Here is a 15,417-nt window from a genome sequence, read left to right as displayed (position 1 = left end):
AGTTAAATCATTAGACTAGTATTGTATATGTGTGGATTGTACTATGCAAATAAAGAATACTTAAGAAGTAGCAGGGCACCTTATTTTTCAAGTAGAGTGTGTCTGCAACTATGATTCAATGGTTATTACTTCCGTTGTCGTTGCAAGCTTTAGATGATCAATGAATGTAAACTACACCCAGAATGTGTTGAGTCATTTTAATGAGCATAAAGCGAAGCCTTCAAGTACTTCAATGATTGTTCGACCGCTAGATGCAAAACGAGATCATTTTCTTCCTAAAGAGGATGAGGAAAAAGCTTTGGAGCCAAAAGTTCTATATCTAAGTACGATTTGCACTTTATTGTACTTAGCTCAGTGCATTAGACCATACATCTTCTTCGCTATTAATCTTTTGGCAAGATATAGCCACACACAAACACTGGACAGGTGTTAAAGACATTCCGCTACCTCAAAAATACGATGGATTTGGGTTTGTCCTATCCCTAAGAATCCTTGAGAAGAGCCGCACCCTTCCTCAGTTCTCGGCTTAATTCAATCCTTGTTGGTTATGCTGACGCACAGTACTTATTTGGCCCGCATAAGGCACACTCTCAAACGGGTTACGTTTTTACCGTTGGAGGCACTGCATCCAAACAGACCTTAGTTGCCACTTCTTCGAACCATGCTTAAATTCTCACCCTACGTGAAGCTACTAGGAAGCGTTTATGGTTGAGAGTAGTAATGGAACATATTGGAAGCACCTACGGATTTTCGTTCATAGTTGACATCCTTCCAACGATCTATGAAGATAACACAACATGTATTGAACATCATAAGAAGGGATACAACAAAGAAGACAACACCATGCAAATTACGTTGAAGTTCTTTTTCTCTCATCAGTAACAATATGAGAAGATTGAAGTCACGCAAATTTGTTCCTAGAACAACCTAGCCGACCTCTTCACCAAATCTTTGTTGAAGACTACTTTCCAGAAGCTTGTCAAGGAATTGTTATGCGTACACTGTCTAAGTTGTAACATTGTTAGTTCTCTTTGGAAATATGTCAAACTTTGGGAGAATATCTTGAAGTATACTCGCTTGATCATAATGTAATTTTTTTTCCTACGATTAGGAGCATTTTTCCCTTTGGGTTTTTGCTACCTAACAAGGTTTTAACGAGGCACCCATCATGAGTTGGTCATACTCTTGTGTACGGCCCATAGATGTTTAATTGGTTTTGCATTAACTTACCTTTTTCCTTCGACTATGAGTTTTTGTCCCATATTGGGTTTTACCATAGCCAAGTTTTGTGAGACTTATTTCCCTATGCAAGTTCCCTTGTTTGAGACTATCTTGCTCCCAAATCAGTGTTGACAAGTCGACTTCGCCAACTTTACCTAATGACGAATCTACTTGAGTATTTACACACTTAAGAAGGATTGTTATGGATATTCTTTAATTGTGATTATGTAAATCCTAGATATATTAGGGTCCTAGATTATCTATTACTCTAGTTATTCTTTCCTTATAGGATTGTATTTACTTGTAGGATAAGCAGTGTTCTAAAAAACGCTCTATGTGACCGCCTAGGCGCTGGGCGGTGGAGTGCCGCCGGAATTAATACCAAATCGTTCATAAAATCGGGTACGGGTTAGTTAGCCGCCTAGGCGGTATCTAGGCAGTCTAGGCGGCCTCGTTGGAGCCTCGGTGGTTCTTCGTTCTGCTGCGATCTAGCGAGAAGAAAAAGGGCGAACTGAAAATCTCGTCGGAGCCGCGTCGATGTTGCTTAATAGTTGGGTTTTTTTGGAATTCTTTCGGGTTTTTGGGTTGAAGGTTAGGGGTTTGAAGTAGCTTTTGGAGATGGTGGGAGAGGTCTGATGATGGGAGATATGAGAGAAGAAGAAACAGCGCCAAAAGACAGAGAGGAGGCGATGGAAACAAAGCTGACTGCAAGAAGAAAGAGAGAGAGAGAGAGAGAGAGAGAGAGAGAGAGAGAGTTGTTTACCAAAAAGTAGAGAGAGAGGTGACTACAATAATAGAGAAAACCAAAAAGTAGAGAGTTGACTACAATAATAGAGAAACAAAGTTGATGCGGTAGAAGACATGAGTAGAAAAAGAAAATAAAGTGTGGGGTGGGTTGGGTTAGGCTGGGCTGGGCCAGCCCATTTATATATGCTTACAATCTTATTAAATTTTAAATGTTGGATTGACTACAAATTTATTCAATTGTGGGATGAATGTATTTTGTGTATTCTTCTACTTCTATTTTTGCATTTTATTATTTTTCTATCATTCATACAAGTATAGTTTTTTTTTAAGTGTAAATAAACACTTATTTACAAGATATATAATAAATTTATATAAATCCGCCTAGGCACTAGGCCTCTGCCCGCCGCTCGACTAGCCCTAGCGTTTTTTAGAACCTTGAGGATAAGTTAATCCTCTCCTTTTATTCTACTATAAATAAATGCACTTCTTAGGGAAGAATACACACACAATGATCCCTAAGCATTCTACAATATCTCCACTCTCTCTTTGCCTCACCCCCTCTAATTCCCTCAGTTAATTATAGGCCACAACAAAAACCTAATTTTCTAGATTTAAATTTTAAGTTTTAACCTAAGGGTTTGAGATAGTCTTAAGTTATTTTTTGTTAAGAAAAAGTTTAGGAAATCCCTTTTCATTAAAGCTCTCAAAAAATTTAAGGAAAATTAATAAAATTGGCTTGAAAACTTTAAGTTTTAGCGATAAGGATAAAATAAAAGGTAAAATGAATAATACCATGATTGATTTTTTAATGTAAAAATGTGATTTTTCATTAAAGTGAACAATACTAGAAGTTTTTCGTTAAAGTACAAAAAAATTTATAGCATCCCAGAGTGCAACTTTTAGTTTTAATTTTTATGATTTCGGAATTCGAATTTTATGGCCATTGGTTTTTAATTTTTATGTTAAAGATAAAAAAAATTAACAATTAAAAATTCCGGACCATTGGATATTCCGAAACACTATAAAAAGTTTACTGGGTTTGTGACAATTGTTTAGTGGCTAATGACATATAGAATTAATTAATATTATCGTCACGCTACAAGATAAGGGCGTGGCACGGATATCAATGTATCCAGTGAGCAGATGGTCCTTTTAGGTGTGCCGATTTAGATCTAGATTCTTATATGCTCCACAATATCATATGCTATCCAATACTGTATAGTGCTTGGCTCCGGCCCTGGTTATACTGTATAGTGCTTTCACATCACTATAACGTGCAAGAAAAGATTCAAATCTGTAGTCAATAGTGTACTTCTGGAATAATGGCTTGTTTTATATTTTCTTTATTGCATGTCATGTTATGAACTCGAAACGCAGTGATTGAAGACAAAAATATTATGCATGCTTTTATTGTTGCTTTCGTACTCTACATTATCGTTGCTTGTTTGGTCTGCACTAGCTAGCTACTTGCATTCCCTTTAAGCTTTGTTTTGTTTACATAATGAAGATTCAAGAGATCGATAATTTGATTTATTTTTAAGTGCATCAAATTACATATGAATCAAATTAGAGCAATAAATAGTGAATTGTACGAGAACAATATATTTCTGCCTCCCTCTTGTGTTCTCGAACAGTCTCCCATCATAGATTTAACGTTGAATTAGTTTCTTCTTCTTCTTGTTTAATTTGTTTTATTAGGTGTTTCTTATTAATTTAGATTAGTATTTTTATTAAGAATTATAATCCACATCTTCTATATATAAAGCCGGAGGCTAGTTTTGGTGTCATATCTTCGATAAAAGATTAGGACAAAATTGCCCCTCAACCAAGAAAATCCAAAAGCAGTCCAATATAATATATCAAATAATGCAAGGGTAATTTGGTAATTTGGTCATCATAAAATATAAGAAAAACTAATGAAAATTGCTTGAAAACTTTGAGTTTTAACGATAAGCACAAAATAAAGGGTAAAGTGAAAAGTACTAGGATTGACTTTTTAGTGTAAAAATGTGTTTTTTCGTTAAAGTGAAATATTAGGAACTTTTTGTTAAAGTTCCCTAAAATAGTATATAAATATAAGTGAGAAGAGAGAAAAGAATAAAAAAAAAAATGGAAGGATGAGTGAAAGTTGATGGTGCCCACGTGAAAGGGAGAGAAAAATATAATAAAAAAAAAAGAAAAATCATGAATATTGGTTATAAAAAAAATCTTTCACACGCGAATAATAATGTGATTAAATAAGTTGTCAAATGATTTTTTTTTTAACAAACGATATTATCTACACTAAGGGGAAGGGGGGTGGGCTTAGCCTCACAATGGGCTAACAATAATGTGATTCAATCAGATGTTTATTAAATATTATTTTCTTTATAAAAAAAGGTATTTCGCACGCGGATAATAATGTGATTAAATTAATTGTCAAATGATTGTTTTTTTTTTTTTAACAAACGATATTATCTATACTAAGGGGGAAGGGGGTGGGCTTAGTGTCACATCCGGCCCCGGGCCCCACCACTAGGGTTGGCATTTTGAATCCGACCCGAGCCGACCCGTTAAAACTATTATTTGGGTGAGTGCTTAATAGGTTGGGTTGTTAACGGGTCATTTTGGGTCAACCCGCGAAACCCGTTAACACCTATTAGGGAGGACTTTTGTGTAATTTCATAGTTGGAATAGAAAACCTAGCTCTGTTTGTTCTCTCACGTTCGAACCCGGACTGCACGTTCCTCTCCAGGGCTGCCATTCTCTACCTCATTTTCTTCCTAAAAAATCAAGGTTTCGCTAAGTTCTGCCACCCTCTCTCCGGTAAGTTCCGATTCCCTTTCACCTCTTCTTCCATGGCGATTACTTTTTGTTTATGCAGATTATATTTTTCGTCTATTTTTCTCAGTTTTTGCTTGAGCTTCGAATTAATTTGGAATTAGTTGATTTGTGTTTGATGATTTCAATTGCAATTGTGCTTTTGTTGTGCAATTGTGATTGTCCTTCACAAATTAGATAGAGAGAGATCATCCCACTTCTCCATCCCGCAAACACTCGATTCATACACACACACATACATACGTCATTCTTTTGTTTATATGTTTCTAGTTCTACCATGGGCTCAATGGCGATTGAGGAGGAGAAGCAGGCAGCGGCCAAGCCTTTCGACGAAGAAGCTGTCTCTGCGGTGGTGAAGGAGCTGATATATACATATATATATACATATATATATATATATATATATATAGAGAGAGAGAGAGAGAGAGAGAGAGAGAGAGAGAGAGAGAGAGAGAGAGAGAGAGATGTTAGATTGTTAGTTAATGTTTGTAATTTTGGGTAAAAGATGTGTAATTTGCATTGGAATGCAAAATATAGAAAAAAAAAATTGTTAACTGGTGTTAACGGGTGAAATGGGTCACTTATTAGGCTTAACGGGTTGGGTTCGAATGACTCGTTAGCTTAACGGGTCGGGTTGAACACGACCTAAACCCAATAAACCCGACCCGTTTACAGGTCTACCCACCACATCCTGGGCTCGACTTCGCCATAACATGATATTGTCCGCTTTGGGCCCCAACCACGCCTTCACAATTTTGTTTATAGGAACTCACACGAGAACTTCCCAATGGGTCACCCATCATAGGATTGTTCTTGCGCGAACTCGCTTAACTTCGGACTTCCGATGGAATCCGAAGCTAGTGAGCTCCCAAAAGGCCTTGTACTGGGTAGAGATGAGAATATACATATAAGGCTTACAAGATCCACTCCCCTGGGTGATGTGGGATGTTACAATCCACCCCCTTTAGGAGCCTGACTTCCTTGTCGGCACACTTCCGACCAGGGATTTGCTCTAATACCAAATTGTCACATCCCGGCCCGGGCTCGACTTCGCCGTAGCACGATATTGTCTGCTTTGGGCCCCGACCACGCCCTCACGGTTTTGTTTATGGGAACTCACACGGGAACTTCCTAATGGGTCACCCATCATGGGATTGCCCTCGCGCGAACTCGCTTAACTTCGGAGGTCCGATGGAACCTGAAGCCAGTGAGCTCCCAGAAGGCCTTGTACTAGGTAGAGATGGAAATATACATATAAGGCTTACAGGATCCACTCCCCTAGGCGATGTGGGATGTTACACTTAGCCTCACAATGGGCTAGCAATAATGTGATTCAATCAATTGTTTATTAAATATTATTTTCTCTATTCTTAATGTAAATTCTATAGAAACCGATTTTATTATGTGAATTCAGCTGCTTTAATTGGTTTATGAGGGGTTTCTTCTAGCATGATCTAAAATTATTCATTTACTTCAAATATTTGACTTTCCTTTTGTCAATTTACGCATATAAATACATTTAAAATATGTAAGTCGTGCGTAGCACCTTTCATTTGATTTGTTATCATGTAAACCCAATTTACATTAAATAAATGTTTTTTGAGATAATTTTTAAATGATAATAAAAAAATGAACAGTTTTGATTTTAATAAATTTTAATATTTGCTTAATAGCACATTGGCATGTAAAAATTAATAAATTGTAACATGTAAGAAGTTAAACAATGTACTTTAACCATAGTAATCTATGAACATTACAATTGAGATTTCGTAAAATCTTAGATATAATAGCTACATTTCGCAGTTGCCGGTTGGCACGATATATATGAATCTATATATAATCTTTATGCATCATCTTCCAATACCAAATCTTAAATCATCCTACACATCTCATCACTCCCCCTTTTTTTTTAATAAATTAGAAAGCAATGTAATGCATGTTTAACGCGTGCATGAAAGATGAACCGTGTCGAATATTAATTTTTTTTTTTTTTCCATATGCACTCGACCTGTGCTATATAAACTGATCCAACGTATCCATTTTTTCAAAATTCATATAGCAAGAGAAGAATCAATCAAAATATTCTCGAAGCTACATACTTGATATATACTTACACGTATACAAATATGGCTTTGAGTAATGGTGAAGTGGGTGCCACTTGCCATGAGCTTCTCGGAGCTCAAGCTCATGTTTGGAACCACATCTTCCAGTTCATAAACTCCATGTCACTCAAATGTGCAGTTCAACTTGGCATCCCGGACGTGATTCACAACCATGGCCAACCCATCTCTCTTTTCGAGCTTATCGCCGGGCTCAATGTCCACCCTTCGAAAGCTCATTTCATCTCACGCCTCATGCGGATCCTCGTTCACTCCGATTTCTTTGCACAACATCATCATGTTCATCATAATCATGACAATGTGGAGGAAGAAGAAGCTGTTGTATTGTATAGCCTAACACCGGCTTCCGGGCTTTTTCTCGAAGACGGGCCATTAAACACCACACCATTTTTACTCATGATACTTGATCCGGTAATGACAGACCCATTTCACTCAATGGGCGCTTGGTTACAGATGAATGGTGGCGATGATCTAGTTCCACGTACACCATTTGAGGTTGCAAATGGAATGCCTTTTTGGGAATTGAGTGCTAAGAAACCAAGGTTTGGTGACTTGTTCAATGAAGCAATGGAAGCGGACTCCAAACTTATCGCAAGGGCGGTGGTGGAAGAGTGTGGAGGAGTTTTTGAGGGTTTGAAATCCCTGGTGGATGTTGGAGGGGGTACAGGAACAATGGCCAAAGCCATTGCCAATGCATTCCCCAACATCAACTGCACAGTGTTTGACCAGCCATATGTGGTGGCTGACTTGGAAGGGACGACCCATAATTTGGGTTTTGTGAGAGGAGACATGTTTGATAAAATACCTCCAGCCAATGCAATTCTGCTCAAGGTAATAATTTAACACACACAATTATTTATCTTAATCTTTGTTATTCCTTAATCAATGTCCTTATTAAATCAATACCTTGTTGCTAGTAAAAACATCTCATCCTTGATTGTCTTTGCAAAGTTCTAGTTAGCTAGTTCAAATCGTTTGTTAAAGTCCTAGGGGGTTATATTTAATTAGACACCCAAAATTGACACATTTGCTAAGTATAGTCTATTAGGCGGAACCCCACAATAATGGGATCCTAATAGAGTATGTTCCAAATTTTGCATGTATACATTATTGATGTAGTTGTGTTTACGTATCCTCTAGATTAATTTGGGTAAATGTTGTGACTAACTGAGTAACATATGTGAATCATGACCTATCTCAGTGGATTCTGCATGATTGGAATGATGAAGAAAGCGTGAAGATATTGAAGAAGTGTAGAGAAGCAATGCTTCGGAGCAAAAATGAAGGAAGGAAGAAGATTATCATCATAGACATAGTTGTGGGGTATGTCAATAACAAGATGCTTATGGATAAGAAATCAATTGAAACCCAACTCATGCTCGATATGTTGATGATATCCACCGTCACCAGCAAAGAGCGTAGCGAATCAGAATGGGAGAAGATCTTTCTGGCTGCTGGATTCACTCACTACAACATCACTCATACGCTTGGTTTGAGGTCTCTTATTGAAGTTTACCTCTGAAGTTAAATCATCAGGCTGGTATTGTTTATGTGTGGATTGTACCATGCAAATAAAGAAAGCCCAAAAAGCAGCAGGGCACCTTATTTTTCAAGTAGAGTGTGTCTGCAACTATGATTCAACGGTTATTACTTCCGTTGTTGTTGCAAGCTGGTGATCAATGAACTCATATGCTCGGTTTGAGGTCTCTTATTGAAGTTTACCTCTGAAGTTAAATCATGGCTGGTATTGTATGTGTGTGGATTGTACTATGCAAATAAAGAATGCCCAAAAAGCAGCAGGGCACCTTATTTTTCAAATAGAGTGTGTCTCCAACTATGATTCAACGGTTATTACTTCCGTTGTCGTTGCAAGCTGGTGATCAATGAATGTGAACTTTTGATGCTCGAAAGGAGTCTTCCCGCCGACGGTTTTCTGTTCGAACCACAGTGCCCTAATCTTGAATGCTTTTCATAAACCTCATCTGAAATGATCCTCTTACTGGATCCTGCAACGAAAACCAAGATATATTTCTCATTGTCAATTGGCCAAACAGAGACAAAATTAACTAATTTAACCAACTCAACTGACAACTGCAATTCATTTCCAAACATATTTATCATTGTCATTTGCTATGATGATACGTTTATAATTAATGAAGCAAAATCAATATTAATGAATCCCATTAACTCATCAATTGTAGATAATTACAAACAAAACTAGCTTAATTAGCTTAGCTAATTTTCCGATTACATCTGGAAACCAAACTTCTCTAGCTCTGTCTATAGCTATAAAATGTTCATCTTCCTCAAAAACTGAAAACATTGGGACTTGTACTGCTACTTCCTCCATTAGTGCTAGTACTAGTAGTAGTAGGACTCTCTTTTCTACCGTCTTCCTCCGGAATGTGATCGCGTTTCTTAACCAAGACAAAAACTAAGTGAAACTCATCACTGTCATAATTGTCATCATTATCCGTATTCTCCTCTGGATTAGCCCGAACTGACCAAACTTGAACCACATCACGTACACCTAGATGGTGCTTTTCGACAAAGTGACACATACTGTTCGGGCAAAGATTGTTGGAAGTTTTGAGACTCTTGTTCCACATTGGGGAAAACAAGATTCTCAAGGGCCTTTATATAGATTTAGTGCTTTAGTCTAGTAATTAGAATATGGACCATTTGGAAATGGATTGAAGGCTTGGGCCTTATGGTTGTGTGGATTAGGCTTGTATAATATAGCCTAAATACAATTAATATTAATTAATCAAGACAAGGGCCTTGGGCCCTTGGAATTTAAAATTAATCTGATTCATTAATTTTAATTTTCGGATTAAGTTTTTAATTAATTTATTATTAATTAAAAACGTTTTGATTAAAAGACACAGCTCTTAGAAAAGAGTTGTGAACCTTCAAATACACTGAACTGGTATTTGAAAGGGTGTGAAACAGCCTATATATCTGCAATTCATGGTATCCAAATGAATCATCTTTTCTTCTTCCTTTTCTTCCGTACAAACTTTCCAGAGACAGTAAACACACAAAGCAATTCGCTAGAATTCTATAATCCAGTGCGGGTTATAGGATTAGGTAGTTGTATCCTGGTCGAGCAGACGTTATAGAACTACAAGCACAAGAGTGGGACGGAATTACTGTTCGAAGGACATAGCTTTTATGCTAGCCTCTACCTTCTGTAATCAAGTTAGTACCGTTGACATTCTTATATTAATTTATGTATTTATTGTATACTTTTCATTCTGTATAGCAAGTACCTTTTGTTAAATAAAAATTGTGAATTTCAAGTTCTGTTTATTTCTGTTATTCTGTTTATTTCTGAATTGTTCTCCAACAAAGATTTCTTTGGAGAAGGCTCCTTGGACCTCAGCACAGCTCCTCAAGGGATTGACACTTTGGATGTGTAGTCGGGCTCTTACTTGTTGATGTACTACAAGAAGATAACAAAGTTAGTTCTGAAAGGTGCATCTGTGTGGCCTTAGGCAGGATCAGCCCTGAGAATTTGAGGGCCTTAGGCGAGCCTTCGAAGTGGGGCCCTAAAATTCTCTGATCTCCAGTTCTTTGTATATTGATTTGTATAAAAAAGAATTCGCTAAATACATAAAAAGTTCTATTTTCACACCAAATATCATTAAAAATTAATATCAAAAGAAGATAAATATACAAACATTATTTAAACATTACACGATTCACGTTTTTAGACACAAATGTACTAAATGTTTGCAGCCAAGTGTCTAAGATTGAGAGTTAAGAACAATAAAACTTGATGATCAAGAGAGTAAAGAACAATAAAACTTGATTGACGAGTATAATAAATTCAACGCCAATTGTTTCTCTCGTGTTTTTTTTTTCCTTCTAAAATCAGCATCACACTAATGAATTGAATATTAAAATAATCCATTGAAAAGAAAAATATAAATTCAAAGTTTTGATTACCTTAAAGTACAATCTTTAAGACCATACGATAGTTGATTTAAACATTCAATAGAAATGGAGAAAATGAGAAGCTGGTTTAAACATTCATAGAAATGGAGAGAATGAGAAGTTGAAAGAAAAAAGATTGCAAAGAGACTTGAGTTTTATAACTTTATATGCATTTGGACAAATGGATTGGGAGTTAGACAGATGGATTGGCAGTAAATTTGAAAAACAAGAAAAATCTAGTGACTGAAAGGCAACTTTGTGTTTCGAACTCAACACCCCAAAGAAAAATAAAGTCAACATTTCCACTGCACTAACAAATGAATTATGAAATTTCTTACTTTTTTGTTTTGTATTTATATGTTAATTACAGGATATAAAATTTTTTTTGGGGGCCCTCCCGAAGTGGGGGCCCTAGGCGAGCGCTTACTTGGGCTACCCTCAGGGCCGGCCCTGGCCTTAGGTGTAGGCCTAAAGGCTCGCAATCAAAACTAAGTGCTAAGCGTGCCACTGCTATCTCAGTATATCAGATGTAAAACAAGTGTGTTTTAAGTCGATTACTGGCGTCCCAAGTTACTCTAACTTCTTGTTATCCAAGGATTGTCACAGATGGGTTAAGTATGTATTAAGTTCTTTTTCTTGCCTTGTAAACAAGGACTTTTAGTTCATGGTCTTGTATGTTTGAATGAAGGGATCTAGAGCCCCTTAAGTCATTTTTTTGGTCCTAGACTGCTCTTAATGAAAACATATCCATTAAACTAGTTTGTATTTAGAGGGTTTATATTTAAAGGATTTATATGCTGAAAATGGATGGATGGTAAACAAGTTTACAAGAGGAAATCGATACTACAACATTGAGGGAGGTAGCAGAGCTTTTATACTAGATAAGAGATAGCTTTTCTAAAGAACTATTACTAAAATGACTGAATCTGGGTTGATTTCAGCTTTTGGATGCAAATTTGGCTTGAGAGTAGAGTTTGTATGTTTGTTTGTTTGATTGGTTGAGTGTCTTTGTCTCTGTTGTTTCTTCTTCCTTTTATAAGCAGTTTGGCCTGACTGCTGTAGCTTTTGCTCTTGCCCGAAAGCACTTGAAGGGTAGTGAGTCATCAACTTTTTAGTAATAATGCCACTGGAAAATGTTCTTTGGCTGATAGTAGGTTAGTCTCCACTGGAAAATATTCTTTAGTAATAATGACACATGGCTCCCCTTCATTCAAGCCCAATATTCAAATATTAACCCAAACAATGCCCCATTTAATCATTGTTGAGTCTGCAAATCAAGGTGTTAATGATGATTAAACAGCCATCGCATGTCGACTTGCACTACTTAAAACATCCGTTGTTTAACTAAACCTTTGCACTAACCCATGATTTTAAACGTTAAATAATTGTCTACTATATAATCTTCTCTTAAATCCTTCGGCCAAGTACCTTCGCAATTTTAATCCTCCTAGCTTCCAAAATCGTAGATTTCCCAGAATCTTCATAATTCTCTTGCTCTGAATTCTTGCCCTTTATTCCCAATCTTCTTTTCATTCTTCTTCCAAACTCAATGGCACCTAAAACTGTTCAACCTGCATATGAGTCCAGTGAAGGGATTGCTACCATGCGTCGTTTGCTTATTGGCCTTCATCACCCTTGAGCTGGCCTCAATACTTATCTTTTCTTCTAGGAAGAGGGAGTACATTCTCTAAGACCTGCCTAGACCTTAAAGGTCCTTATTGCTGTGGAGAACAATATGCCCAAAGCCAATTGGTTCACTCCCAACCCGTACTTGGCTGAGTTGGGCATTTTGGCCTCCAAGTGGTCAAACCACCACTGTGGCTTTCCTTTGATGAATGATGAAGGCTGGACTTAGTGGATAAATGAACTCGAGCCTACTTTCAAGCAAAAGTGGATGAACAATGGCATATATGAGCTGATAATGCTCTCTAAGACCACCGTGATCGCCAAGCTTGAACTGCTCACCACTGCCCTTTTCTTCTGGAATTTGGGGACAAACACCTTTGATTTCAAGATGGGTCTCATGTCCCTGACCATTTTTGACATGGCTCAAGTCTTTGGGCTAAAGCCCTCGGGCAGAGTCGTGGATGTCACCCATAACTGGGCTCCATTTTCTCGCCCTTCTACTAAGAGCTCGGGCACCTCTAATCCCATAACTCAGCTAGACTACAATTTTTCTACTTTTAAGAGTTATGAGACTTCCTTCACGGGTTTTATCCCATTTGTCAAGAAGACTTTTGGGCCTTTATCTTCCAATGCTAACAAAGATGAAGAGCACATGTACCTCATGCTGTAATGCCTTTATCTTCCCCCACAAGTCCAAGGGAGTAAAGGTTAAATGGATCCCTTTGGTGAAAGCTCTGCATAATTTTGATGACGTGGCCATGGGCTACTTCCTCTTCGCTCATCTTTATCATCTTCTTTATGAGATGACCCGAGACATTCCCTTTGAAACCAACCTCAATAGGCCAACCTAGATGGTCCAATTATGGTTGGAGTGGTACTTCCCCGAGCTTCGGGCACCTAATCTGAAGTTCCCTGAGGGAGTGGCCCCTGCTCGTATTTTAGCCAAAACTTCACCTACCAACCATTCTACCTTCTTCTGCATGTACTTCTTTAGATCTTGTTGTACTCGGGCACATTTAGAGCGGCGAGCTTCAGTACTCAGAAGGTATCCCTGGTTCTCCGACCACACTTTTCAAGATGCATTTGGGGAGGACATTAGTGCCTTCTATAAAGAAAAATTTATCAGTTGCATCCAACCAAGTGATTTGACATAGGGAGTAAGGAGCGACCGCTATGAACGCGGGTTGGAAGTTTGGCATCTAAACTTCTGCAGTAGGCAGCTAGGCTTTAGGCAAGCTATTCTAGTGTCGTTCTTTGACTTTGTACACTACGGCACGTCCTTCCATTTTCATTCTCTACAAGAAGCCACCTTTCGGGCTGTCCAACGCAATCTTGAAGTCATGAGAAAGATCGCCTGAAAGCCCATGATGCTAAACTTTGAATGTGCTTCAACTTTCTCCATTTGGTGGGAGACCAAGTGGGCCCAGAAGTATGAATGGGATCTCAAGGAGTCTCACAACCGCATCTTCGGTCATTTATCCATCAATTTCTATCCTAAGTCGAGTGAGCTTGATGGCTGGAAGGAGATAATCCACCAAAAGAACCAACTTCTCCTAATAGGTACCTTTTATTCTTTTAACTTGTATTTATGATATTTTTATCATCCTGCCCTCTTATAATCTCTTCCTTGGTTATTTTGAACTTGTAGCCCAAGGCAACACTTAAGAAGTGGATATCGGGCTAAATGAAGAGGCTGGGGATGCTTTTGTCCTCCAAGAAGTTGTAGCCAAGGTTGAAATGCAAGGCACTGGAGAGGTGGAGACATCTTTGAACTTTTTGGAGAGTCAGAGATTGAGCCTAAAGTGGAGGTTCGGGCTACTCGGCGGGCAAGAAGAACCATGGTAGAGACTTCGGAGTTCGAGCCCGAAAAGAGCGACCTCGAGCTCAACTCTCCATACCAGGTTTGCGGGTAATTCCTATTAAGAAAAGAACCAGAGCTCAATCCTCCAAATCTTCCAAGTCTTATGCTCCTATAATATAGGCGAGCAGAAAAAAACAGAAGGCTCCCAATAAGTGAATCTTGCTTCAACCCTCTTTTTTTACCTGCATTTTTATGTTAAGAGCTAACAACTCCATCTTCTTTGAAACTAGGGCCTCAAGCAACCAAGAAGCCCAATTTTTTATTAAAGGAAGAGCCATTGGGTGTGGAGATTCACCAAACAGCCAAGGATCTTCTTGATTCTACCCTTGAATAGTTGGAGGTATGGCCTGCTTCTCAAGTTATCTATTTGAAGTTTTCCCTTTTCTCTTTTTATTTTTTATTTTTTATTAATTCTTTGCCCGACTGCCTGAAATAGGCCATAAGGGAAGAAAGGATCTCTCAACCCAAGGCCTCTTCACCTCCAGTCCGAACGGTACAAACTTCCCCTCCTAAGGCTAAATCTTCGTAGGTATACTTTTTCTTACTCTGGGCTTTTAAACTTGCAACTTTATTACTTTGGAAGCTAACAATTGACTTTCACTCCTCTGTAGAGAACTTGCATCTTCAATCGGGCAAGGCTCAACTCCCACGTCTTCCATTCCTCCCTTTGTATTGGTGGTGACTCCAACTTCGCAACTCAATCTAAGTACTGGGGAGATACTGCATTTTGTGGAGGATAACAGTAACTCGATGAGCATTTTTATCTTACAATTTTTATGCTCAACATTCCCCATTCTTTTATACTTATTTTCTTTTACCTTTTTTTAGTCTTCCTCAGCATAAGAGTCATAGTAACCAACCGCAACTTCATTTGGGGAGCCCATAGTCCCTGAGATCCCACAGAGTTGGATGATATTTCTTTAAAAACTTAGCATTAATTGGATGCCTTTGCAAGTTCCCCTCAAAATCTGCCAAGTAATATCCTCCCTTATCTAGCACTTGGTTGATAATGAAATGACCCTCCCAAGTAGGGCTCCACTTCCCAAAGCCTCTAACTTGAGTTCCTAATGGCAAAATTGCCTT

General features: G+C 38.0%; 1 protein-coding gene across 1 annotated transcript; it reads left to right on the top strand.

Annotated features, from left to right (window-relative positions):
* Window positions 1-6,823: 6,823 nt before the first annotated feature.
* LOC126625622 (trans-resveratrol di-O-methyltransferase-like) lies at window positions 6,824-8,562 on the top strand. The gene is made up of 2 exons (XM_050294666.1): window positions 6,824-7,739; window positions 8,110-8,562. The coding sequence occupies exons 1-2, from the start codon at window positions 6,915-6,917 to the stop codon at window positions 8,428-8,430; spliced, it is 1,146 nt and encodes a 381-aa protein (XP_050150623.1). The 5' UTR covers window positions 6,824-6,914; the 3' UTR covers window positions 8,431-8,562.
* Window positions 8,563-15,417: the final 6,855 nt, after the last annotated feature.

Source organism: Malus sylvestris, chromosome 1, assembly GCF_916048215.2.
Source record: "Malus sylvestris chromosome 1, drMalSylv7.2, whole genome shotgun sequence".
Taxonomy (NCBI): domain Eukaryota; kingdom Viridiplantae; phylum Streptophyta; class Magnoliopsida; order Rosales; family Rosaceae; genus Malus; species Malus sylvestris.
The sequence above is the reverse complement of the archived record's forward strand: the minus strand, read 5'-3'. Positions and strand labels throughout refer to the sequence as shown.

Coding starts and splice junctions, on each gene's coding strand:
- LOC126625622 (XM_050294666.1), top strand. CDS start 6,915: ATGGCTTTGAGTAATGGTGAAGTGGGTGCCACTTGCCATGAGCTTCTC. Junction 7,740..8,109: donor CCAATGCAATTCTGCTCAAG/GTAATAATTTAA, acceptor GACCTATCTCAG/TGGATTCTGCATGATTGGAA.